Source organism: Papaver somniferum, chromosome 1, assembly GCF_003573695.1.
Source record: "Papaver somniferum cultivar HN1 chromosome 1, ASM357369v1, whole genome shotgun sequence".
NCBI classification, from domain to species: domain Eukaryota; kingdom Viridiplantae; phylum Streptophyta; class Magnoliopsida; order Ranunculales; family Papaveraceae; genus Papaver; species Papaver somniferum.
Genome location: NC_039358.1, coordinates 31,179,609 through 31,206,736, shown reverse-complemented (window position 1 = coordinate 31,206,736; position 27,128 = coordinate 31,179,609). Strand labels below are relative to the sequence as shown.

The 27,128-nt window shown below is 38.6% G+C and overlaps 1 protein-coding gene across 1 annotated transcript in view; it reads right to left on the bottom strand.

The window, feature by feature from the left end:
- Positions 1–26,322, bottom strand: part of LOC113282387 (cellulose synthase-like protein G2) — a 51,908-nt gene extending 25,586 nt beyond the window's left edge. Inside the window, exons 1-4 of the mRNA XM_026531386.1 lie at positions 25,503–26,322; positions 23,927–24,076; positions 23,710–23,835; positions 22,823–23,620 (exon numbers count right to left, since the gene is read on the bottom strand). Of these exons, the coding sequence (XP_026387171.1) occupies positions 22,823–23,620; positions 23,710–23,835; positions 23,927–24,076; positions 25,503–26,108 (1,680 nt within the window). The 5' untranslated portion in view covers positions 26,109–26,322. The remainder of the gene's footprint in view (positions 1–22,822; positions 23,621–23,709; positions 23,836–23,926; positions 24,077–25,502) is intronic.
- Between the last annotated feature and the right edge of the window lie 806 nt (positions 26,323–27,128).

Genomic DNA, 27,128 nt, shown 5'->3' with positions numbered 1-27,128 from the left:
ATATTTTTTTATATAATAGAAATAATACAGGTTGTGCGTTTCATCTAATCAATTGGAAATCCGACCTTTGGTTGTTGATTGATATTGATTGATCCTTGGACATTGGTCTTTGGTACCATCCAAGTTATTACTTGTATTTGATAAAGACTCGTTATTGTTTTTAGCTTGAGTAAAGATCAAATCAAGAGAGAGATATTAACTCCTTGATATACTTTATTTTAGATTGAGTCTGACTGTTTAGTTGATTCTCTAGTAAAGTATATTGAAATTAGTTCATACATATTGCTAAGCAAAATATTGGGTGGTGTTTTTTAGACCCCCTCTTTTTCACCTCTGCTTGTCCATTACTCTGTGGAAACAAAGGGGTAGATTTTCCGTTTTCTATTGTGAATGCATTAAGTAGCATTTCTATGTTTTCTCCTTCAAATTGTTTTCCATTATCGGAAACTAGTTGTGCTAGGATTCCTAATTTACAAATGATATTCTCAAATATGAAAGTGAATATATCTTTATCTTGAATATGCTGCACCGCTTTCACCTATGCCCACTTTGTAAAATAATCTGTTGTTATTATTAAATATCTCCTCTGCCCTGTTCCTGGTACAAATGAACCTACAACGTCTAAGACCCATTTTACAAATGGCCACACACTTGTGGATGAACTCAGCGCCGCTCCTGGTGCATGTATTTTCTTTCTATGACGTTAGCATTCTTCGCACCACCTCGATACTTCTTTCGCGTCTTCATGCATGTAGGGCCAGTAATATCCTTGTATCTTGGTTATGTATGCCAAAGATCTACCTCCACTATGTTTCCCAGCATCCCCATAGTGTAATGCCTTCAAAATTTATCCCCTCTTTTCGCGTTAAGCATCTAAGTGATGGTCAATTGAATGATTTTCTATATAATACACCATCTCTTAGTTCGTAGTTTATCACTCGACTCTTTAACTTATGTGCCTCCAATCTATTTCTTGGAACTTCTCCCTTTTCCAAATATAAATGGAGTTGGGTTCTCCAGTCTGCGACTTTGTTCACTTGCTCTTCTTCTGCAGTTTCTATGATCATTACATATGCATCTTCTTCTTCCTCCTTCTTGATAGAGCGTGAAAAGAGCGTTTGTATCTTTATACACCTAACGGTTGGATCTACCATCATGGATGAAATAAAAGCAAATGCATCTGCTAATATATTATCTTTCCTTGATATGTGTCTCCAACTTATTTTTGGAATTTGTGTTGATAGCTCTTCGACAAGTTTCATGTATATGTAGAGATAGCTCATTGGTGCTATATTTCCCTTCTATTTGGCGGATAACTAATTGTGAGTCACTATTTATCTGCGCATCTTCTAACTTCATTCCAATTGCCAACTGCAGCGCGTGGACCACTGGTTCATATTCGGTTTCGTTATTGGTGGACGCGAACTCCAACCTAAATGAGTATGCCATTCTCGCTCCGCTGGTGAGATAAAAACTATTCCAATTCCATTGCCTTCTCCATTCGATGATCCATATCTACTAATATATCCTATCTACTATGATCTGTCAACAGGTCTTTAGGATTCCCATGCTCTTCATCTACATCCATCATTTCTTCCACACCTTCGTCTTCTTCTAATGGGAATTCTGCCAAGAAATCTGCGATAACTTGCGACTTTGGCGAAGATAATATGTCATATTTGATCTCAAACTGCCCTACTTGTGCATTCCATCTTTCGATTCTTCCTGATCTTTTTGAATTTTTCATTACTGACTCAATTGGTACTTTTGTTAACACCTTGATCTTATGAGATTGAAAATAGATACGAAGCTTTTTGTGTTGTATAAACCAGTGTCAGGATCAGCTTTTCAATCTTCGAATAATTTTTCTCTGCGGCATTATATGTTTTACTTATATAGTATACGGCTTTTCCACTCATTGGTCCAAACGTAGCACTACAACACTTAATGCATGTCGTGTTGATGCCGAATATGTCAGTAATTCTTCTCCTGTTTCCGCTTTCTGCAGAATAGATAAATTCATTAAGTGGTTCTTTATATTTTACAGCGCTTCGTCACATTCGTCTGTCCATTAGAATTTTATCCCCTTTTTTAGAATGTCGAAGAAGTGTTTGCACTTATCTAATGAACGCCAAATAAACCTCCCCAATGAAGCTAGGAGTCCATTCAATTTTTGTACATCTTTTACCGTCGCAGGTATTGGCATGTCACGAACCGCGTGCCCGTACATTTTCTGGTTCGACTTTTATTCCTTCTTTTGATACAATATATCCTAGGGATTTTCCTGATGCGACTCCGAAAATGCACTTTTCTGGATTTATCTTGATGTCGTGCAGACGCATCTGTTCAAAGATTTCTCTCAAGTTGTCAAAATGATCTTCATCTTTTTTACTTTTCACCAACATGTCATCAACGTATACTTCTAATGTTGTATGTATCCATTTTGCGAATACTTTTTCTACCATTCTGATATGTCGCACCTGCATTTTCTAAACCAAAAGGCATTTTTGTATAAAAATATAATCCTTTGGGTGCAAAAGAAACAGTATGTTCTTGATCTTCTTCCGCCAGAGGAATTTGATTGTAACCTTTATATCCGTCCATCAGTGATAACCTGGCATTTCCTAACGTCGCTTCAACCATCAGTGGTATATCGGGTAATGGAAAGCTGTCCTTTGGACATGCCTTGTTTAAGTCACTGAATTCGATGCAAATCCTGATTCCATTATTCTTCTTCGGCACCACCACCATATTTTCTATCCACTATGGGTATTTTGCTGGTCTTATAATGCCTGCCTCAAGCATCTTCTGAATCTCTGCTTTTATCTGGGGATGATATGTTGTTGTTATCTTTCTGATCCTCTATTTAAATGGTCGTGCATTCTTGTTTATATCCAAATTATGACACGCAATGGAAGGATCTATTCCTGGCATTTATTCCATGCGAAAATGTTGTTGTATTCACGTAAAATGTTGATGGTTCTTTCTTCTTCTTCTTTTCCCATCCTGGTCCCAATTTTTAATATCTTTGGCTCATATGTTTTTCCAACATTTATTTCTTTTTTGGTTCTGCTGCGGTAAAATTCGCTTTTGCTTCTACTGACGGTGTTGGCTCTTTTATTTCATGCATCAGTTCTCCTTCTTTGTCTGGAATTTCGTTTGGTATCCCTTTTCCTTCTTCTGCTCTTATCATGTATACTCTGAATTCTTCTTCCTTCTTTAATTCTTTTGATTTTCTCAAGCGATCTTTTCGCTTCCTTGTGCGTCCTTCATAGTTTCTTACATCTATCTGATTGCAGATCTTCACACTCTTAGTATCTCCTTTGATTTCATATATTTCACTTGCTATTAAGAATCTTATACATTGGTGAAGAGTCGATGCTACGGATTTTATCGCATGTATCCATGGTCGTCCCAAGAGCATATTTTATGGTGATTCCACATCAACCACGCACAATGTCACATGTGTTTCAATTTCTCCCAACAGTATTCGCACAGTTATCTCTCCTTTTGGATTTGTTGTTGTTTTATTAAAACCATGAATGTGATAAGTTGAGTACGCCATATCCGCATCCTTGTATCCCATTCATTTGAATGCATGGTAGAATAAGATATCTACCTGTATATGGTGGATTTTCGACAAAGGGTAGAATTGTAAAACTATACTCCAGATTCGGCAACCGGATGAGTATTGAGGCTCATGTATCTCATTAAAGCATGAAAGCTCATGCCATAAATCTCTGACTGAGAAGGCTTTCTCTCAGAGTACGTGTAGATGTGTAGTCTCTCAGTTGAGACCACGGCATATCTCATGAATACTGAGCAATTTCAGTGATTACTCCAGATCCGGCAATCGGATGAGTATCGAGACTCATGTCTCTATGCATGAAAGCTCATGCCACCTCTGATGGAGAAAGTCTCTCAGAGAAGATGTAGATGTGTAGTATCTCAGCTGAGACCACGATACATCTCATACTGTATAAAATCGAAAGATTGGGCGGCTCCTAGACATCGTGCCTGCTAGTATAGAGTGACAACGTCTTCGGGATGCAACCAGGTTTTCCCCGACTATGCAAGAGGAATATGACACTCCAGCAAGTTCATATTGCTCAAACCTCAGATAATTAAGGCTCCTAGACAGGAATCCCTTCTAGTATGAAGCCGACAATTAATTATCTTAAATCGTCTGAATATCCAGCAATATTCTACGAGCCATCGCCTGAATATCCAGCAATATTCTACGAATCGTCAATTAATCACCTGAATATCCAGTAATATTCTACGATTCTTCGTTATATTTCGTCACTTCAATTCGTGGTTCTTCTCAGCAGGATTCCACGGGTTAGTGATAAATACTCAACGAGACAGGCATCTGAGCATCGAATAAGCCCTGACAAAAATGATGCAAGTGTACTTAACAAATAATGCACAGACCAGCATTTTGAATGCGCAAACGAGCATTTCAAAAAATACGAATGAACGAGGAACCTATGAAAAATAGGAAGAAATAATAATAAAATATTAGCAGGGGCGCCAGGGGACTGGGCCCACCAGCCGGCCGGTCATGCCGTAACCAGTCCCGCACCCAATTTTATATTTAATCATATTTTACTAATTTTCCCTTAAATCATGAAAATTATCCAATTTCATGTATTTTCACATGATTTTATTAAAAATAATAAAATTAGGGAAAGGTATCGCGGGACCGAGCACCAGCCGGCCGGCCATGCCTTTGTCGTGGCCGGTCCCACACCTCACGTCCCTATTATTTTATTATTTCCCTCAAATCATGAAAATTCCTTGATTTCATGAATTTTCCCTAAAATTACCTAATTTCATGTATTTCTCCCTAAAATCACATGATTTTATCAAAAAATAATAAAATTAGGGAAAGGTGTCGCGGGACCGAGCACTAGCTGGCCGTGCCTTGGCCGTGGCCAGTCCCACACCTCACGTCCCATTATTTTATTATTTCCTCTCAAATTATGAAAGTTCCTTGATTTCATGAATTTTCTCTAAAATCATAGGAAATATCAAAAATTAGGGAAAACTTGTGGGACCGGGCTCTAGCCAGCCGGCCATGCCCTAGCCAGTCCCACACGCCATTATTTTAATATTATTTGGTGTTTTGTTTCCTGATTTCAACAAAATATATTAAGTTTTCAACAAATCCATTTGATTTTATGAAAATTATCTAAAATCATCAAAATTACATAAAATTGGGAAGAGCACCTTGGGACCCACGCCTATTGGCTGTCAGGCCATGCCGCGGCCATTTACGGTCCCACGCTCCCATTTCCTATTTTATATTTAATTTATGTCTCTCATCTCATGGAAGTTCCCTAATTTTATCAAACTCTTCAGTTTTATGGAATTTCCCTCAAATCAGAGAAAATACATAAAATCACATAAAACTATGAAAAGCATGTGGGACTGCGTCTGTCAGCCTGTCGGCCGTGCCCTAGCCGTGGACGGTCCCACACCTTGTAATTCCCTGTTTTATTTATTATTTACATCATCTCATGTATTTTTACCAGTTTCAGCAAAACCATGGATTTTACATATTTTCTCCAAATGTTGCTCAAACGTGCACCAGAAAATATCGAAATTCTCAGGACTGTAGCGCGAACACTATGGTGACATGGGAACATCCCCTTCATGGGATAATGGTATTTTCAACTACGGCATTATAAAATGTCTCTGAATCCTGATTGAAAGAACAAGGTTTTTCAAACACTCGAACAAGATTCGCCTAAACGAGCAATTTCTTATCAAAGTTCATACAGACAATCTTTCGTCTACACGAACTCACAGAAATCACTCTAAATTGGGCAAAATTCAATCATTCAGAGCATTCTTACACTGAATTCACATCACACCTACAATCTCAGATCACCATTGATCTCACGCATTTCTCATCTTCCCTCCTACAGATCAACCCATCCTCTCTTGTGATCGAATTAACTCTGGAACGACCATTGTTCTTGGTTTAGGTCGGGTTCTACAGATTGATCTATCAAACTTAAAGCACTTCCTTCTTGTATTGCATCTGTGCGAGGTTCAACATTTCGCTCGGTTCAGGGGGTCTCCACATCGGTCGACTCTTCAATTCCATAAAAACCAGCAAATCGTTTTTCCCCATCTACAGATTGGCGACCACAGTGGGAGATTAATATCTCGGTGGCAATCTCACGACTTCACAAGATGGTTGATCTTAGGTCACGCACAATTGATCCTAACAATGCTAGCACAACAACAACAACAACGACAAGGAGGACATTTCGGAAAAGATCTCGGCCACAAACACTGACGGTGGTGATAATACTCCTCCTCACATCACAGAAGGTCATCCATTGTTCGGCCGGCACCCTGAGGAAATCAGAGGAAACCCACCACCTACCATTGCTGATCTCATCAAAGCACATGAAACTTTTGCAAAAAATCAAGCAAATATGGCTGTAGCACAAAAGCAGTTATTTGATCATTTGAAGACCCTCACTGACAAGATGTCAGAGAAAACTTAAGAAAGGAGAAAAGAAAAGGAGAAATCCTCGGACGATGATCCTGAGGTGATTCCAATTCATACAGCGGATGATGACAAAGTCGGCAAAGCTGCAGGCGATTCATCAGCAAAGGAGTCATCAAATTTCATTACTCGGGAAGACTTGGAGCGTCTTTTGGATAACCGTGGAAAATACAGGGCATCACATGTCCATCATCACCAACCTCCTTATCCTGCCGCTACGCAGAGGATTCCGAAAGGTTATATTTCTCCAACTTTCACTTTGTATGATGGAACTGGAAATGCCCGAGAACACGTCTCTCGTTTCCTCGAAGCCTTAGGAGAACATGACCATAACCATGTCGTTCGTATCAAGGAGTTTTCATAATCCTTAAAAGGCAGGGAATACATCTGGTACAACAGCATCGCACCGGGGACTATCAAAAATTGGGGAGAAATGATCAACGCCTTCTACAGGAAGTACTTTTTCGTGTCAGAGAAAGTCACTCTCTCTGATCTTGGAAGAATGTTCCAGAAGGTCAGTGAGAATCCCAATGATTACGTGAAAAGATTCAGAGTCCAGGCCCTGGACTGTCATGACCCAAATGTCACAGAGCAACAGCTGGTAGATTTGTGTATCAACGACATGCTCCCGGTTTACAGAGCTCTACTGGAGAAACTTCTATTCCAGAATTTCTCGGAGCTTCATGAAGCGGCGAAGAGATCGGCAACTAATACACCTGCCTTACTGGAAAGAGAAAAGTCCGCAAGGTCGAGGAATCTTGAAACAGCCGAGGCCTAGTCAACAATCTGTATAATCTCCAGCCTTCAACAAACGTTGTTGCTGAAAGGAAAGCTGAGACACAACATCATAACGCTTCTCCAACATCTCAGGCTCCTCTGGAGGCACAAAGAAAAGATAACCAATCCTGAAATGCGCAAACCTCGACCCGACATCAATGAACGGGGAAATGGCTTGACAAAATCAAACTTCTCTTTTCTCACGAAGGAGTGATCGAGTTACTGTAAATCTGCGTTCAAGATGGTACAATCAAATTATCGTTCATTAAGAGAGATACGACTGAAAAAAAAATGGAGAATCCCAGGTACTGTCACCTTCATAGATTCATCAATCATCCAACAATCAACTGCAAAATTTTGAAGAACATTTTCAAATAGAAGGTTGATCCACATTAGATTCAACTAGGGACTGAAGGAGCACACAAGAAACTGTCCCAATCAGAATCGTTACACTCTCTGAACAACCTATCGAAGAGGCAGTTAAATCCTTGGTCGAACGTGAATTGTGTTATCTGTCGAAGGAAAAAAGGAGATACATGTTCACTGAACTACGAAGTCCATTCCGGAAATACTTCTTGAGCCTCCGGCCACAGATCAAGAGATGTATGACTGGGGGCTGCTTACCACGGTCATCTCAGAAGAAACAAATTTGGAAGAACGTTGATCGATGTTGACACCGCCATTAACAACATTCCACTGAAAACCATCGGATCCACAGGCATCAGCTACTCATGCTCCCATCTCAATCAGAGACCTTGAAGTAACGCTCAGAAATACTTATGGCTACATCACCCTCAAAGTGAACATAAGTTCAACCTGGACAGAAGCCAAGTTTCACATAATCAGGAAAGTACAGGATATGACATGTCATTCAGACGAGCATGGATCTACGCTGAAAAGATGGGTACTTACAAAGCGCCTTTAGTTACACATCTATCCAAAGAAGAAAATTCTGATCCAGAAGATTCGGCGGACGTTCCATCATCAGAGCACTTGGAGGAATTTCGAACTTTGGCTAGGTTGAAACAAGAACCTACAAAAGATGCATAGACATTCATACAAAGGTCATGCACCCAGGAAAGTCTCATTCCTCCCATGTCTATGTCATTTATTTCTCACATGCTATTCTAGCATGGGGACTCAATTCTGCTAGCATATCTGCTATTGCAAGACGTTATAGGTGGGTAATCTCACTTCATCAATACTTTACTAAGTGGTTGAATCTGACACTTCTCCAAATCGAGCATTTCACTGAGACATACATTACTGAGATGATATTCAAGCACGGAAAAGAACACTTTGGGTGTTTCTCCTGCAAGTCCATGTGTTCCACAAAATCAGAAAGCTCTGATAGCTGCACAAGTATCGAATCCCACTACTGCAACGAAAAGTATGTTGAAACAACAAAAGATACTTCGAGTCCGAGACGATCAAATCTAAGACATTCGATGCTTAAGTAATATGCGCTTTAACACTCAAGCACCTTAGAAGTCTTCAAATTATACTTCCAATCAAAGAGTACACCTTCACATCTGGCCTCAGCACCAATATCTCTATGATGACACACTGATTCAACACTAGCACGATCAAAGTGTAACTATACTATAATAAACAAGTCTTCATAAGATTTCAGAAGAAGATGCAACATCATTCATACGTGGATGACACTAACTCTTTCAACATACACCGGGCAACCTGAGGTGATTCCACGAAACTTCATCAACGGAATTTCTCTACATCACAAGCCCCTGCACGATTGAGGGACTTTCTTTCTTCACCAATCACATCCAGTATGAAAACTGCTGCTTCTATCCATTGCAACAACGTCAACTCACTGAGGAAGCATGTTCATAGCTCACAGGATGGAGGAGCAAAGATTATATCTATAATCATGGTTCTATCCTTTTCGGTCTTTGGAAAAACTTCAGCCATGATATCAGCATCAACAATAATCTCTAGAGGAATACCATCCATGATCTCAGCATCGACAAGGATCTCTGGAGTGTAACCATTCGTGATCTCAGCATCTACAACAGTTTTACGAGCGACGTTCAGCTTCATCAACTATCTGTTCCCTGAAGTATTTCTTAATGAAGCGGAATTCTCCAAGAAATAATGATTCATATCAAGGTGTGAATGCATCAAATATGTTCACATGAAAGTCTTTATGAAGCTTGCACAACGGGCGGGCACAATCCCAAGTCTTCTACAAGATGCTCTCATCACCTCTACAAAGGAGATACAACATAATTCATCCCATGGGTTTAAAAAAACGTACCAATGGGTGAGTAATGGGACAATACTTCCTCAAAGAAATATGTTCGTTTATGTTTTTTCTACAATATGCCAAAAGGGAGCATCAATTGGACATACGAGCTGAAAGATATGGCCTTTACGGTCAGGTCTACGGAGTCTGAAAAATTTGTACGGGATTAAAAATTACAAATGTGCACGCTTCGTTGGCTGACCTCTACAACTCAAAATTGAGTTCTTCTTTTCTCATTTTATAACTCAGCCTCTTAGCTTCAAAATTTTGGGTCAATCACCGGATTCCGACGTTGTATGAGGTTCCTACAGCTTCTAGAGCATACAACATGCAAGCAGAAATTCGTAGACCGGATTCATAACCTTTACAGTCAATCGATGTCCACCAAGTATTTGCGATGAGTCTTTCATCAAGGTACTTCCAACTTCGACCACCTTGGTCTTTACATCAACTTTTATACCTAGGTCCTATATCTAGGTCCTTCCATAAGGGAAAACGAAAAGGAGAGGTTACTGGGGACTGACGGTCCACTAATCATGGCGATTAGTTTCACAATCCGAGACCCGTGTCACCAGACTCTCAGGTGATGATCATTCATCATAAAAGGAGTGCTACCACCGGGACATGCAACCATGGTCATTATATCAGCTCTCTTGAGAGCAACCTCAGTCATGGTCACGTAACCAGGATTTCAGATGTGATGTTTTTACGGCTGACAAAGACAAGATGGATGCAAGCACCATGCTCATGTACCAATCAAAGGGTCCTGGTCTCAAATGAATCAATAGCATTGAAATCCTCCACCAACTAGTTCTTGGTATGGGAGTGATGCATGGAGGACCAAAACAACCCCTGCACTTGGGTATTCATACACCACTACACGATTCTCAGTTACTGGGGAAGCCTCTACAATCAGGGCAACAGTTTCTTCAGGAATTCTCTGTTGGTGGCTCGGTTTCTTCTATGACTGAAGCAACAACAATCGAAGTTTCCATAACTTCAGTGACAACCTTCTCATGGACTTGAAGTGCAGGTATGATTGTATCTTCATCAACAACTCCAGACCAGCTCGAGTTATCCTTATTGGTTTGAATATCCTCAACTTCGGTATTTGACACCTGATACGAAGATTACATGAGGTTAGAGCAATCTAAACATGAAACCAAGTGAGATTATAAAATACAGTATGAAATCAGTGCAACATCATCAAAGTTCATCATCATGCACCCAAGATATGAACAAATAGCATGAAAGTCATGAAAATACGTTTTACGGCAACCTCGTCAGGAGAAACTGTACTCTGCCCTGTACTAAAAGGTGAACTGGGAGAAATCTACAAGGAATCTTAAGATGGTTTATATATCCTTCTCTTCGTATTGATGTCCTCTACAACGTGTCAAATTTCATAACAATCCGATGAACGAGCAAGGAGATATGGAAAAAACATCGAGCAACATACCATCTGGAAAAGTTCTGAAAGTCTCCTGGAAGTTTACTATTTCTCCTTTTTCAGGCTATGAACATGCTCAAAACTTAAAAATCTTCTCTTCTAAAGCTTGGAGATTTCCTGGGCTTGAGGATACATGTGCAGACATTGAAAATCCGATTCCGGACGAAGATTTTACGGTGCTTTCATTAAACGCTGAAGCCTGAAATTTTCTGACGATGTATTTCGTCGAAATTACGTGCATATTCACATGGATTTTCATTCATTTACTCACAAATCAGCAATTTCATACTTCTATGAAGAGGTTTCAAGATATGTACTTACCTGGGAGGTCTCCGAAGCATTCAAGGAATAGGGATTGCCCGTGTCAACATCAAGAGGCTTATTACTTCCATTCGGTTCCGAACCTTTGGAATTTCCTCCATCTCTATTCTCAGAGGATGACCGAGTATCAGCACTCTCTACTTACATGAAGACATCCTCCTGGATATATTCTCAACAATGAACATTTTATCTACAAATTATAATAATTTGTTATATAAAGAATACTTACTTCGGCCTCTTCTTCCACACTCAAGTCAGAAACCGTCTGACCATCCGCAGAGAATCGAAGACCGTCAATACTTGATGGAGGAAAGTTCTGCAATGGAATAACAAATATTGGTTTCGCGATCCTAATCGAAGACCGTGAAAAACTCACATGAATCTTAACATCCACTGGTTTTTCAAAAACTGGACAGACGTCCATTCTACAATTGTGAAGACTCACATACAAACATTATTTAACCATGTTTACTTTCAACAGTTGTTCAAAACCAAAACATGGTTTTACAAAATATATAAATATTTGACGTGAAACTCAGGTAAATTTGAAAAATATATCTATATATTTTGCTCCCTCGCACGAGCATCTGTCTTTGAAGCGAGAGTGTATTTTCAAAAGCTCGAAGATAATATTTTCCATGAAAGCTCATAAACAAAATTTTATTACTAGACGCACGTCTATTCAAAAAAAAAAAACTTTTCTCTCGTACGAGCATCGCCTTTGAAATGAGAGTCTATTCCACGTTGTGAAATCTCACATATTTAAAAAATAAAATTTCGGTTTTCATGAAAGCTCATAGACAAATATTTATATCATTAGACTCAGGTCTATCTTGTTTGTTCCTTAAATTTACGAACGAACGAGCGCTTATTCCTAAAACAAGGATTTCTTTTCGGGCCCGGCCCCGTGAATCCTAAACCGACCAAGGTTCCACCATCGAATCAGCGGTTCTACACCAATTTATGTTCACTGGATGATGCTCTATTATGCCGCTGGGTTTCCGCTCAAACCATGGTTTGCTCATTCAGTCAAAATTCGGTAATATCTTATCTTATGACTAAGTTCAATTACTTATTTTTGTTTATGCCTGGAAAATCACCATTCAATGCTGACTGAGGAACATGACTGTTCCTCACTAAACAGGGGACTTAATGTAGATGGTGGATTTTCGACAAAGGGTAGAATTGTAAAACTATACTCCAGATTCGGAAACCGGATGAGTATTGAGGCTCATGTCTCTCATTAAAGCATGAAAACTCATGCCATAAATCTCTCACTGAGAAGGATGTCTCTCAGAGTACGTGTAGATGTGTAGTCTCTTAGCTGAGACCACGACATATCTCATGAATACTGAGCAATTTCAGTAATTACTCCAGATCCGGCAATCGGATGAGTATCGAGGCTCATGTCTCTATGCATGAAACCTCATTCCACCTCTGATAGAGAAAGTCTCTCAGAGAAGATGTAGATGTGTAGTCTCTCAGCTGAGACCACGGCACATCTCATACTGTATAGAATCGAAAGATTGGGCGGCTCCTAGACAACATGCCTACTAGTATAGAGTGATAACGTCTTCGGGATGCAACAAGGTTTTCCCCGACTATGCAAAAGGAATATGACACTCCAGCAAATTCATATTGCTCAACCCTCAGATATTTAAGGCTCCTAGACAAGAAGCCCTTCTAGTGTGGAGCCGGAAATTAATTATTTTAAATCGTCTGAATATCCAGCAATATTCTACGAGCCATCGCCTGAATATCCAACAATATTCTACGGATCGTCAATTAATCGCCTGAATATCCAGCAATATTCTACGATTCTTCCTTATATTTCGTCACTTCAATTCGTGGTTCTTCTCAGCAGGATTCCACAGGTTAGTGATAAATATTCAACGAGACATGCATCTGAGCATCGAATAAGCCCTGACAAAAATGGTGCAAGTGCACTTAACAAATAATGCACAGACCAGCATTTTGAATGCGCAAACGATCATTTCAAAAAATACGAATGAATGAGGAACCTATGCAAAATAGGAAGAAATAATAATAAAATATTAGCAGAGGCGCCAGGGGACTGGGCTCACCAGCCGGCCGGTCATGCTGTAACCAGTCCCGCGCCTAATTTTATATTTTACTAATTTTCTCTAAAATCATGAAAATTACCCAATTTCATGTATTTTCACATGATTTTATCAAAAATAATAAAATTAGGGAAAGGTGTCGCGGGACCGAGCACCAGCCGGCCGTCCATGCCTTTGCCATGGCCGGTCCCACACCTCACGTCCCCATTATTTTAGAATGCGAAATTGGGGGATATAAAAAGTAATTGGGGGATAGAAAGAAAGACAAAAACTGGATCCATATATCAAATCAAGGTCACACCTTATCTAATTATTTTTTTAATTCCTAATCTACCCCTCACTAATCGTGTCTAATGGTTAATTATAATTAGTAAAGTTAATAGGTTCGTTTGATGATGATTAGTATAAGTCAGTAACGTTAAATTTGTTGATCCAACAACATTAAATCAAGATATTATGATCATGAAGGTTTAGGTGAAGAACCAACCCAAGAAAGTAAACAAGTTGAACATACAAGTACTCCAATTACCCATGTATAGGTATTAATGTATTGAAATTTAATTTTTTTTTCATTGAATCCGCCATTGTTACGCCTGAAAAACTCAGTGCCGGCATGGTAGAAGTATTATCGAGTATGCCGGTTGTGGTTCCGGCATGGTCGATTCCCAAATGAACCATGCCGGTTTGAGGAAAAAAATATACAGAAAAAATCTATCTGAAATAGCAAGTTCCGGCATGGTTATTCAGAATGAATACCATGCCGAAACTCAAAACCGGCATGGTTATTCAGGATGAATACCATGCCGAAACTCAAAACCGGCATGGTTATTCAGGATGAATACCATGCCGGAACTCAAAACCGGCATGGTTTTCATCCTGAATAACTATGCCGGTTTTGAGTTCCGGCATGGTATTCATCATGAATAACCATGCTGGCATGGTCTTCATCATTTCCGACATGGTATTCATCACTTCCGGCATGGTCTTCATCAATTCCGGCATGGTCTTCATCATTTCCGACATAGTATTCATCACTTCCGGCATAGTCTTCATCACTTCCGAATGTTAAAAAAAAATTCGTAAAAAACAGATTAATAAGAGGTGAAGATGGAAATGGGGGATATGATTTTGTTTTTTTTATTTTAAGTTTTTTAATTTTTATTTTGAGGGAAGGATGTTTTAGTATTTTCGCACCAAAAATCACCCCTTAGCGGACACCATGGGTTGGGGGAAGTAATCAATATACCCCAATTACTTTTTTTACCTCCCAATTAATCGTTCTTATTTTATTATTTCCTCTCAAATTATGAAAATTCCTTGATTTCATGAATTTCCCCTAAAATTACCTAATTTCATGTATTTCTCCCTAAAATCACATGATTTTATCAAAAAATAATAAAATTAGGAAAAGGTGTCACGGGACCGAGCACCAGCCGTTCGTGCCTTAGACGTGGCCGGTCCCACACCTCATGTACCATTATTTTATTATTTCCTCTCAAATTATGAAAGTTCCTTGATTTCATGAATTTTTCCCAAAAATTACCTAATTTCATGTATTTTCTCTAAAATCATAGAAAATATCAAAAATTACGGAAAACTTGTGGGACCAGGCTCTAGCCGACCGGCCATGCCCTAGCCGGTCCCACACGCCAGTATTTTATTATTATTTGGTGTTTTGTTTCCTGATTTCATGAAAACTCCCTGATTTCAACAAAATATATTAAGTTTTCAACAAATCCCTTTGATTTTATGAAAATTATCTAAAATCATCAAAATTACATAAAATTGGGAAGAGCACCTTGGGACCCGCGCCTATTGGTTGGCTGGCCATGACGCTCCCATTTCCTATTTTATATTTAATTTATATCTCTCATCTCATGGAAGTTCCCTAATTTTATCAAACTCTTCAGTTTCATGGAATTTCCCTCAAATCAGAGAAAATACATAAAATCACATAAAACTGGGAAAAGCATGTGGGACTTCGTCTATCAGTCGGCCGTCCATGCCCTAGTTGTGGCCGGTCCCACACCTTGTAATTCCCTGTTTTATTTATTAGTTACATCATCTCATGTATTTTTGCCAGTTTCAGCAAAACCATGGATTTTGCATATTTTCTCCAAATGTTGCTCAAACGTGCAACAGAAAATATCGAAATTCTCAGGACTGAAGCGCGAACACTATGGTGACATGGGCACATCCCCTTGACCGACCAAGGGTGACCCCGAGGCTTGCAAAAAGCTGGTCCCGCGTGCTTTGATGATTTTAACCTAATTTGCTCAGCTGCTCATATTAGGTTCAAACTTTTTCCAAACAATTGGAAGTTTTTTCAAATGACCATCTATTGGTCCCACGGCCACCAAGAGCCGGTCCCATGACCTCTTGGCCGGTCCCTCATCTTTTCTACATCAAGTTTTATTATTTGTCGCTCACACGAGCATTATTTTAATAAATGATTAAACCAGCATTTAATCATTATTTTATCAATTGATCCTCAAGAGACTTTAGTATTTTTGCTCATTCGAGCATCCAGGCGTTATATGGTGAACCCGTCATCCCATATAGCCGGTTCCATGTTGATTTGCAATAAATCATCATTTCGGTAAAATTAGGGTTTTGAATCCAGAACTCTGTAGAAACGTGATTTTGAGCAGATTCGAACACTCTGATAATTTTATATTGATTCCATGATTAACATTCATATTTATTTTGCTCGACCTAGCAGTCAGTAACTTAAATTAATATTTTATTTGGTCAAGCTACCAACAATTCATCAAACTAGCAATATTTTCTCGAACTAGCAATATTCGCTCGAACCGGCAATATTTGTCAAGAATATTAGTTCAACTATCGATATTCAACAATTCAGCAACATAATTTTGCTCGTCTTAGGTTATAATAATACCTCGTCTCAGCAGACATGTTAAATTCATGAGTTTCAGAATATTGGCTCATCATGTTCAACTCAGCGCTACATGGACTCATCGTCCCATAAAGTCAGCAATTGACTCCACAATCACGAGATTTCAATCGTGTCACATGGGGGGATATTAACTAGGGTTTTGGTCTGGCGGTCTACGGCATGTGTGTTCATCCATGATGAGAATGTGAGCAAGTAGTGCAATCAGTTGGAAGAGTCGAAAAAGTAGTGGGTGGAAAGTTAACCAAGTCTCCGCACGATGAGTAATTGGTTTTAACACGATTTACCCATTTCCCACTCTCTATTCCAGCAACTGTCACACTTCATGGGATCATGGTGTTTTCAATTCCGGCATTATAAAATGTCTCTGAATCCTGATTGAAAGAACAAGGTTTTTCGAACACTCGAACAAGATTCGCCTAAACGAGCAATTTCTTATCAAAGTTCATACAGAAAATCTTTCGTCTACACGAACTCACAGAAATCACTCTCAATTGGGCAAAATTCAATCATTCAGAGCATTCTTACGCTGAATTCACATCACACCTACAATCTCATATCACCATTGATCTCACACATTTATCAGCTTCCCTCTTACAGATCAACCCATCCTCTCTTGTGATTGAATTAACTCTGGAACGGCCATTGTTCTTGGTATAGGACGGGGTTCTACAGATTGATCTCTCGAACTTAAAGCACTCCCTTCTTGAAGTACATCTGTGTGGGGTTCAACATTTCGCTCGGTTCAGGGAGTCTCCACATCGGTCGACTCTTCAATTCCATAAAAACCAGTAAATCGTTTTTCCCCATTGTTAGAGCATATCTCGGTAAATCTCGCATGCGTTGCTATCTCAAGCATGTTTGTCAATGTTAGTGGTCAAAACTATAAGTCTTGATTTCTAGTCTATTATAGCTAAGTCTCAGACTAGGTTAGAAGGTGTAGTTGACCTCAAGGACTTCATGGCGATTCATCATACAAGAAGAAGAACTACTCAAGAAACCGGTGAACTTCTCGACAAAAAGGTATCTGGAGACTTGAACTCATCTGTCACTCCAAAGTCTATCTATTTTATCTCCTACTTCTTGAGACGAAAGTCGTATGCTATATATATAGAGTATGATCATACACATTACATTTCGAGCTGAGTATATCTCTCTTATCTATATCTCGAAATGTGTGTTGGTAAAGCGTTTCGCTTCGACCATTGTTTTCTTTACGTAGTGACGAAAGTCCTGAATGTTTCAATCACTTTGAAAATTGCTTTGACGAGAAATAGTGTAACAACTATATAACGTCCTCTAAGAATGTTTCAATGATTGAAATAAGAGTTTAGATTACATAACCGTGATATCCTTGAACCGAAGTTGTCCAACTTTGTTGATCAAGAGAAATCGGCAGGGTTGTGGAATTGGCTTGGCAAGTCCGCGAACCTAATTCGCGAACCCAGTCCGCGAACAGGCGGAAGTTCTCATCCCCTTAATTTCTGCTGGGATTTCCAATATAACTCGTTTGCTGATAAGTCCGCAAACTGGAGGAAGTTCTCGACCGTGAATTTCTGCTGAGTTTGGAAAACTCAACCGATGTACTTAAGTCCGCGAACTTGTTTGTGAGCTTAAGTGGTTATGATCTAAAGATGATTTGTGAACATAGATATTAAATTATCAAGGAATGCTTTGTGCAAACCGTGGCTATAATGTTCATGAACCGATTCAATCGAATCGAATCATTTTTGTTTCAATTGTGTCTTGTGTAGTTACATAAGATCTCATAGAAATTGAACGACTCTTTAACTAGTTCGTGTGAGCCATATGAACTAGTTATGGTGAAGGAGAAAATGGTTGGTATGAAACACTCATATGGTTAACCTTTGGTTACTGTATTGAACCAACATACACGTACACGTTTGGGCACGATTTTCACAAACCCAGTAAACGCGTATGGTATTGTGTGTGACAAGATAAAGATTTCGATCTAACGGTTGAGAAATATTAGCTTGAATCTAAATCAGGTTTTCATCTGACGGTGGATATGGTTTGCTTAGTACCTAAGGCGAAACCCTGATATGAAGACTATATATAGGAGACATCTAGCAAGGGGAAAAACAAATCCCCACACGTCTGTGTGCTACTAGTGCTCTCGCTAGAGTCGATATCCATTAACTATTGAGTTTCTTCTCTAAACTCGAGTTAACGACTTAATGACTTCATTGGGATTGTGAAGCCAGACCGATACTTCTTTATCGTAGTTGTGTGATCTGATCTTTCATCTTCTATCGTACGAGTACAATCTTTGATTGGCTTGAGATCGTGAGAGTTCTCCGATAGGCAAGATAAAGTAATCACAAACATCTTCGTCTCTCTGTTTGTGATTCCTCGACAAACCGCCTGTGTAGTCAGGAAGGATTGTTTGAGTAAGTGATTGATTAATCTAGGATGTTCTTAGGGAATATAAGATCGGATTATCAATTGGTTTCTGATTCACCTAGATTGAAAAATCAAAAGACGAAACAGATTTAGGGTTTATCTGTGGGAGACATATTTATCCTCTTTGATAGACTTTTCTGTGGGAGACAGATTTGTTTGTTGTTAAGCCTGCGATTGTGTTCGTAGCAACTCTTAGTTGTGGGTGAGATCAGCTAAGGGATTCAAGTGCGCAGCATCCTGTTGGGATCAGAGACGTAGGAGCATAACTGTACCTTGTATCAGTGGGAGATTGATAGGGGTTCAACTATAGGCCAGTCCGAAGTTAGTTGTAGTAGGCTAATGTCTGTAGCGGCTTAATACAGTGTGTGTTCAATCTGGACTAGGTCCTGGGGTTTTTCTGCATTTGCGGTTTCCTCGTTAACAAAATCTCTGGTGTCTGTGTTATTTCTTTTTCGCATTATATTTGTTTATATAATAGAAATAATACAGGTTGTGCGTTAGATCTAATCAATTGGAAATCCAACCTTTGGTTGTTGATTGATATTGATTGATCCTTGGATATTTGTCTTTGGTACCGTCCAAGTTTATCTCTCTCTAATCAAGACTCGCAGTTTGCTTTGGTAAGAATTAGATTGAGAGATAGAGATATTGACTCCTTGAGACACTATATTCTAGATTGAGTCTGACTGTCTAGTTGATTTTCTAGTAGAATGTTTCGGAGATTGTTCATACAGATTGCTAAACGAAATATTGGGTGGTGTTGTTAGACCCCCGCTTTTTCACCCATCTACATTACCGAACTACACGTGTCTACCAAGGTTCTATCTATCGCCCATTCATCTGAAAATTTCACTTCCGCACTTCTTTCTTTTCGTGCTGCAGTTACTGTAACTACCAAAGGATCTGTGTGACTTAAGTTTTCTTCTGGTATCTCCTCTGCTGTAAATTTATCTTCTGCTTTTCCCAATCCTTCAAGGGAGATAGCTTTTCTACCGTCATAATTTTCTTTCCTTCAAAATCTCGCTTGTGTATTTTCCCTGTGATTCCTTCATGGAAATCATTGACCATATATTGTTTTGGTTATAAGGTTACACCGTAATTTTTTGCTACCTGCTCTTGCTTTGATGATTTGGATCGTTTCTACTTTTTCGTCTCTTATTGTAGCACCTTTTGGATTTTTGTAATTGCTCTTTTATTGGATTTGTTCACGCATTTGCTGTTTGTTTTTGTTTGATTCTTCTATTCTTGCTGATTTAACAATTTTATGCTTCTTTCTTCTTAAGATGAGATCTTCCTTTTGTATCAAATCTCTTCTTAATGAAGAATCACCTATCACCTCAGATTTGCTTTTCAATTAGATTCAGCAACAGGGATAATCACTCCGAGTTGTTTTCTAGCGCCAATATGTAGTTGCAGGAAATCCTACAACCACACCCTTAATGAAATCTATAGAACAATTCAAGTAATCATCATAAAATTCATAAAAACATCTATTAGATTTTTAATTTGAATACAAAATAATAAGAAAACTCTATCTTGGAGAACAAACAATCTTTCTCTCTCCGAAATTCCTCGTCTCAACTCTCCCAAAAGATCCCTCCAATACAAGGCCGCTCAGTTCCTTATATAAGGATTTACATAGTGGATGACAGCTAATAAAGCCCTTATTTTCGGATCTGGCGTGTGTCATTGACTCTTTTCGCACGTGCTCTATAATATTGCATGGTTCTTCACACTTTTCTCGTGACTAAGCTGACGTCATCTGCTGCGTCATTCTGAATTTACTGTATGCGGTTGTCTTCGCTCAGGCCTGATGGTCGTTATTTCGCATGTCTAATAAGTGTGCGGTATTTTACTCCTACAACATACTATATTCAAGGCATTCAAGACATGCTATATTTCTAGATGAACTCTTGAAGGCATACTTCCACCATCATTTCTAAACAGCCGTTTTTTAACTTTTACAACCCATTAGGTTAGACCAAGTTGATTAGAATATATTCAACCGGCGAGGTACAACCTGGCGATTCCAGGTTCTTTAAAATTTGATTAAATTTATATATTTCTTCATAATATAATCAGCCAGATTGAATGGACCTCGCCAACCTAGTCGATTGACTCGATTCTAAAGAACATTTTTACCACTATCAAAAATACATAATCCTTCCACAATGTATTAATTAAGCAATTAATGCATCCAATTCCTTAAATCCAAGCTTCCAATTCCTTGATGTGGATAGGCAGGCCAAATGTTTCTTTAGAAATGAGAACGTGCTCGCACACTGAGCATTACCCAATTCCTTTCTTGCTATGACATCATTCAGCAAGTACTTCTGATATAAATATGAGCAAGTGCTTTTTATTTAAATGTAGTTTGAATTCCAATCTCTGAATCAAGCATGCACGTCTCTCTCTCTCGCCATGAAAACTAGTTCAAGTTTATCGGGTAGTGCTTTCTGTATGCTATAAATAGAAGGACTGTTTGCATAGAGATCTCATTAATAGGGAGAGTGTTATTGTGACAAAGTTTTTTTTTGTGATCCATAAGAGTTTCAGTTAAGTTTTTTAAGAGAACCAAAAATGGCAAAAGGTTTTTCCATCACTAAGATTTTCTCTCAGGTCTTTCTTATAGTCCTGATAATAATTATATCTTCTGCAGGTAAGTATATAGCTCCATTATAAATCATATGATTATCTACTCCATTTATTTATTTATTTTAATTTTGCCTGATAATTTCCAATATTTTGGGTGAAGGCACGCAAGGATTTATAGGAGGTATCTTTGATGTTGTATTTGGAAGGCGTTCGCCTCCGTCGGCGCAAGTAGTAGTCCAGCAGCCTCACCCACTTGCCTATCCCTATGTGCCAGGTATCGTTGTCGATCCTAATCCTTACTATGCGCAACCACAAGTGGTAAAGCCAGGCGTCGTTGTCGATCCTAATCCTTAACAAACCGTGAGTTTAGACAAAATAAAAACCGCCAAGACACAGACTAAACCCGATTTTAAATTTGTTTAAATCCACGGTTGGTTTAGAACCACTGTTTTAAATTTGTTCAAACCCGGTTTTAAATTAAGAGCTGCTCGCAATTTCGTGACTGATTTCACAAGAGCCATTTCTAAATGAGAAGTAGGTTGTTATGTTGTGATGATAGATTCATTTCCGTCGAGAAGTAGGTTGTTATGTTATTAGGATAGAATAGCGAATCGAATGTTCGCCCTATCCAAGGCAAGTACACACCATTTTTCAGGTATGTTATACCCTTTTTCTGAGACATCTTACCCTGCAAAGCTAGCTAATTAAACACTAATCAATCACCTTATTATTAGTCTAAATGTACATTATGGCAATCCTAATTAAGAAGTTCTTTCCAAGTGTGGCGCGGATCAACTTCATTTCATTGAGAATCCGGCCCCGTAACAAAGAAGCGATGCAATGAGGACGGATATTAGTTACTCTTGTAGGCATTCTTCCTCCATCTTTCCTCAGCACCATGGCTTCATAAATAGGCAAAGAATTTACCAGCACAAATCCACTTAAAAACAACTGGACGAACATTTCTTCCAGTTTTCCATCCATAAATATCACCCTCACCATCCCAAAACTAAATGAAGCTAAACTGATCAATGCAAATGTTGATAGGCTCACGAAAAATGGCGATTCTACTCCAAAGTCGAATATTTCTTGGTCGTATCTTTTTTGTTGTTCATTGTCGATGACTTTGCTTGTAAGGCTGAAATCTGGAGCAGAGATACCGATTTGGTTTAATGTGAATTCTATAAATGAAAAGATGAAACATGTTGCTCCTCGAATCAACCACATTCTTTGCTCGTTCCACCATTTTTTGAAATTTATATTATATACGTAATAACTCTCGATAAGGTCTTGGATATATGTTGCTGAAAAGAGGTAGGCATATACGTAAAACCATAGATCACAGACCTGCATCGAATATACATATTAGTAGAGTACAGATAACATGTAGTTAGTAATGGTAGTAGAAAAATGTTGCACTGTTTTTAGATAATGCAATAAACCAATTCTAGATAGAGATGAATACCTTGGGAAACAAATATATGTCGTGTATAAGGCAAAGCTGCGGAAGAAGACCATATATGAAAATAGGGATAGCCCATATAGGCCAAAATGCATAAAAACCATACGCCATACCCATAAGTAGGGATCGATTTCTTGTACCAAATGTGAATGGGCAATACTTTGAGAACCCAACCTCAATCAATCCAACTGACCATCGTTTTACTTGAATTAATGAATCATTTAAGCTGATTGGGAAATCTCCCAGAAATGCTGGAGTCTTCGGGTTGCAAAATATTGATCGCCATCCTTCACATTGCATGCGATAACCCGTAAAAAAGTCTTCAACCAGGGATCCGTATCTGAAACCCAAAGTTCTTCCCCAGTTTGTTCCTTGTTCATAGTTGCAATCTGCAACTTTATTAGCTGCTTCCAAAATTAGTTTTGAACTTATTGTTTTTCTCTCCAAACCACTTTCGTCCTTGTTAAATCCAGGGAATATGTTTACTTTTGGTTGAGTTGGGCCACCATAAAATGCTTTTCGATTGATGAAAGGACCGGTGCCAACATAATTCGTAGTACCAATCCCATCTAACCCTTCAGGATTTATTATGAACGGCCTCGTAACCTCATTGTTATAGATATCAGTTGGATTAATCCCTCTGTATCGTTGTGGAAACTGAACAAAAGCAGTTTTTGAGCCTTCATTAGGGTCTAGCAGATGGCATAGTGCCAACCGCGGAGCTTGATGATTATTACAGTACATGTCACAGTCAAGGCTCAGAACAACTGGTGCGCTACTCATAACCGCTGATACACGTATCTTCATTAAATTAATCAAGGAATTTTATTAGCCAGAATATATACACATGAGAGGGTGTTTTTGCTTTAAGCATGGTTTCATTTACTTACCAATGCATTCAGAGCACCCGCCTTGAAATTGTGGTGAATATGTTTACTTTTCTCCCGAGAGAGGTAGATTAAATTGGGTAGAGATATCCCGGAGATATCAACATCCTTAGAGCTTTCCATGAGCACCTTATGATCAAATCTTAATTTCATAAAATTACTGTCCAAGATATATATCGGCAACTGACTTCATAAACTATGCATACATAATGAAAAATACCTGAATGACTGTAGGATGATGTTGGCGAGTAAATTCATTTACTCTCCATTTATGGAAAACTTGTCTCTCTTCCTCATTAACGATATCATCATCTACGTATCCTTGCTCCATAACTTGATCTACCTTCCTTCTCATTTCCTCGTATAACCTCTGCAAGGAAATGATGGCCCGAAATTTTAAACTTTTATGATAGGAAAATAAATAAATGTAGTAGCTCTCTTAATTAGAAACCAAAAAACGTATTTTTTTATTTTTTTATGAAACAAAAAGATTTTATTGATCAGAAAAACTAAGTTGTTATATGAGAAGCATCTACATATAACTGATTTCTAATTTCTAGAGGTAAATAATCACTCCAATTATCACAAATTCTATCAACTCTAGCTAGTATCTGCAATCTTATTTCTCTCTTAATAAATGTAGTAGCTCTCTTAATTAGAAACCAAAAGAAGTACGATTAGAATAGTTTGTAGTCCACCAAATTTGATAAGTAAGAAGAAGCACAAGAGCAACAATATTCTTTACCATTTTCAGGCCCATGAATACAGTAAATGGAGTGGTAGAGATCCAGTACCAGCATGGACCAAAATGGTTTGTTTCCACATTATGTCATGTATTGTTTGGGTGGGACCCTTTTTTGGATTGAAATGTAGGCAGGGACTAGGACTAATTCGACCATTAGTCAGGTCCCCATTGAGGTATTTTATTAGGGCGACTCCTATTCCTATAGTGTGGTTCATAAAAAAACATCCACAAATACAAGGATTATCACTCTTTATTTTTGAACAACAAAACCTATCATGGCATAAAAGGTTGAGACCTAGTTTACTATCTCACAGATCTTTGGAGGACCAGTTGGAGATCACATAAATTGAGAGGTTGAATAAACCTCTCATATATACTAATTGCTCATGTGTGGTCAAATGTTCAACTGACTTAACTCGCTAGTTCAAGATTCTATTTTAATATAGATTGATTTCCACCACGTACAACCTGTTTGTTTGCAGCTGACTCGACGTCTGGATCTGAGTCAACTCCTGATTCGGGCAGAGTCAGCAGTCAATCCGTTTATTTTCCATTTTGAGTAAGATCTGACTCGACCTCTGACTCAGACATAACCCCTGACTTGGATCCATTTGAGTCAGGTAACAAAATACCCCTGACTCATGGGACCAAATCCCTGACGCACATATTTTTTGAGTCAGATGAGTCAGATCTGACTCAAAACAAACATATTGAGTCAGATCCATATGAACTCAGGTGATTTCACTCTGATCCAGATGACTCAGATCTAGACGAATCAAATAAATCAGGAGTAAACAAACATGGTGGTAGTAGTGATCATGGTCCCGAACTCCCAAAATAAGTGTCCTAAACAAAAGGGCACACTGAGAAGCTAGCAAATACTATTCAACTATATATACGCTGATCACTAATATTTAACAAATATTATATTATGGTGGAACAACCCCCTTGTATGATTCTCTGAATCATGGAGAAAAAGGTCTACTTTTCACACAAATTATGACCACTTTATAAAATTTGCAATAGAGAGAAATATAGAGACAGATTTGACCTTCATTTTTTGGAAATCCTCTTGAGAATCAAGCTGAAGATGAGCAGAATCATGCTGTTTGAGAACCACTTTAGGGCATCTCTTACTGAGATTATGCTTCCTGCAAAACGGCAACCAGTGTTTGGCGAACTTAGCTCCTTGCATCAACGCAAAAAGAGTCATTTGAGATCCCCCATCATCAGAAACATAAACGGAAATCTTGTTTGGAGGATAATCAAATGATAATACAGATAAAGCCGTATTCACAACTTCCATTGGAGGTTCTTTGTATGGATCGGCTGTACAGATGAATACATCCAAAGCGGGAAGATCCTCTTCTTTTACAAGTTTTGACAGATTCTCCGGGTATACTTTTCTACGAATCGGACGCCATCGAAAAGCTTGAGATGTAATCCACATGAAAGACAGAACTAAATCAGAAATCAAGAGTAAGATTGACGGCAGTAAATTATTTGAATGGAATATGAGAGTAGTTAAGTGATGATAGAATAGAGCTATGATTCCACATAGATAAATGAACATGAAAACACGAGTTGGTTTAGTTCTTGGATGAACTTCATAACTATTTAGAGGATAAACAGAGTTTTTCTCTCCTCTGTTTTCCATTCTCTCAGTCTCTCACTCACTCTGCTTTCCTCTCCTCTGTTTCTAAATCTACTCCATAATCTCTATCGACGGTTATTTATTTAAATCTCTGGATGATGAGTTTCAGATTGATTTAGATACGGTAGGTGTGGGCCAGATTGAAAATGAAACTATAGTATTCGTCTTTGAATGCAGCTGATCCGAGGTCCATTATTAATATCATGAATCCATGATGATGTCCTGTTGGAATATATGACACATATATTAGCTACCAAGTGATCGAGGTGGTCAGTTAATTTACGTGCGGATATATGAAGAAGATATTTTACAAAACCAAGTCATGTAGAAGATCATTTAATCTAGCTGGTAAATCTTGTATGCTAGCTGGATAAGTTTAAGTTACCTAGTCAAAACAGTTTGTTAGTCTAGGTTTCCCGTTTCTTCAATCCTATAAATAGGATTCATCTTGTAAATGTAAACTATCCCAGAATCATAAAACTCTGGAGATCAATAATCCAATTCACCCTACGGGGTTCTGTCAGTGGACGTAGGCGTCAGTGCCGAACCACTTTAATTTATGTCTTCTTTATTTGTGTTTGATCTTTGTGCTCAATCGATGATCCGTCTCTATGATACCCATAATTTATTATGGTATCAGAGCGGGGAGATCCGCTCATATGCTTCCGCTATCTATCTTTTTGGTTATCAGATTTATTTTCTCATAGTTTATGGGTATCACATTACTTTTTGGTGTTGTCTTATTCACGTTACTGTACAATTCGTCAACGTATGCTTTTGAGTCTATGCAGTATTACACATATCCCTTTTGGGTTTCAATGGAACTATGGAAGACCATGCACAAATACAGTTTTGGAAGTTCCATTTTTCAGTCTTTCAACGCCAGCAAAAGGACTCCATCTTCGAAATTCTTGCCAAAGTCCACAAAGATGTTGCATTACTACTGACTATTCTTGTTCTGTTACTTGGTCAAGAACAGTAGATCTAAATCCGAGTATCTCGTTCCTTTTTCGGATATCTCAA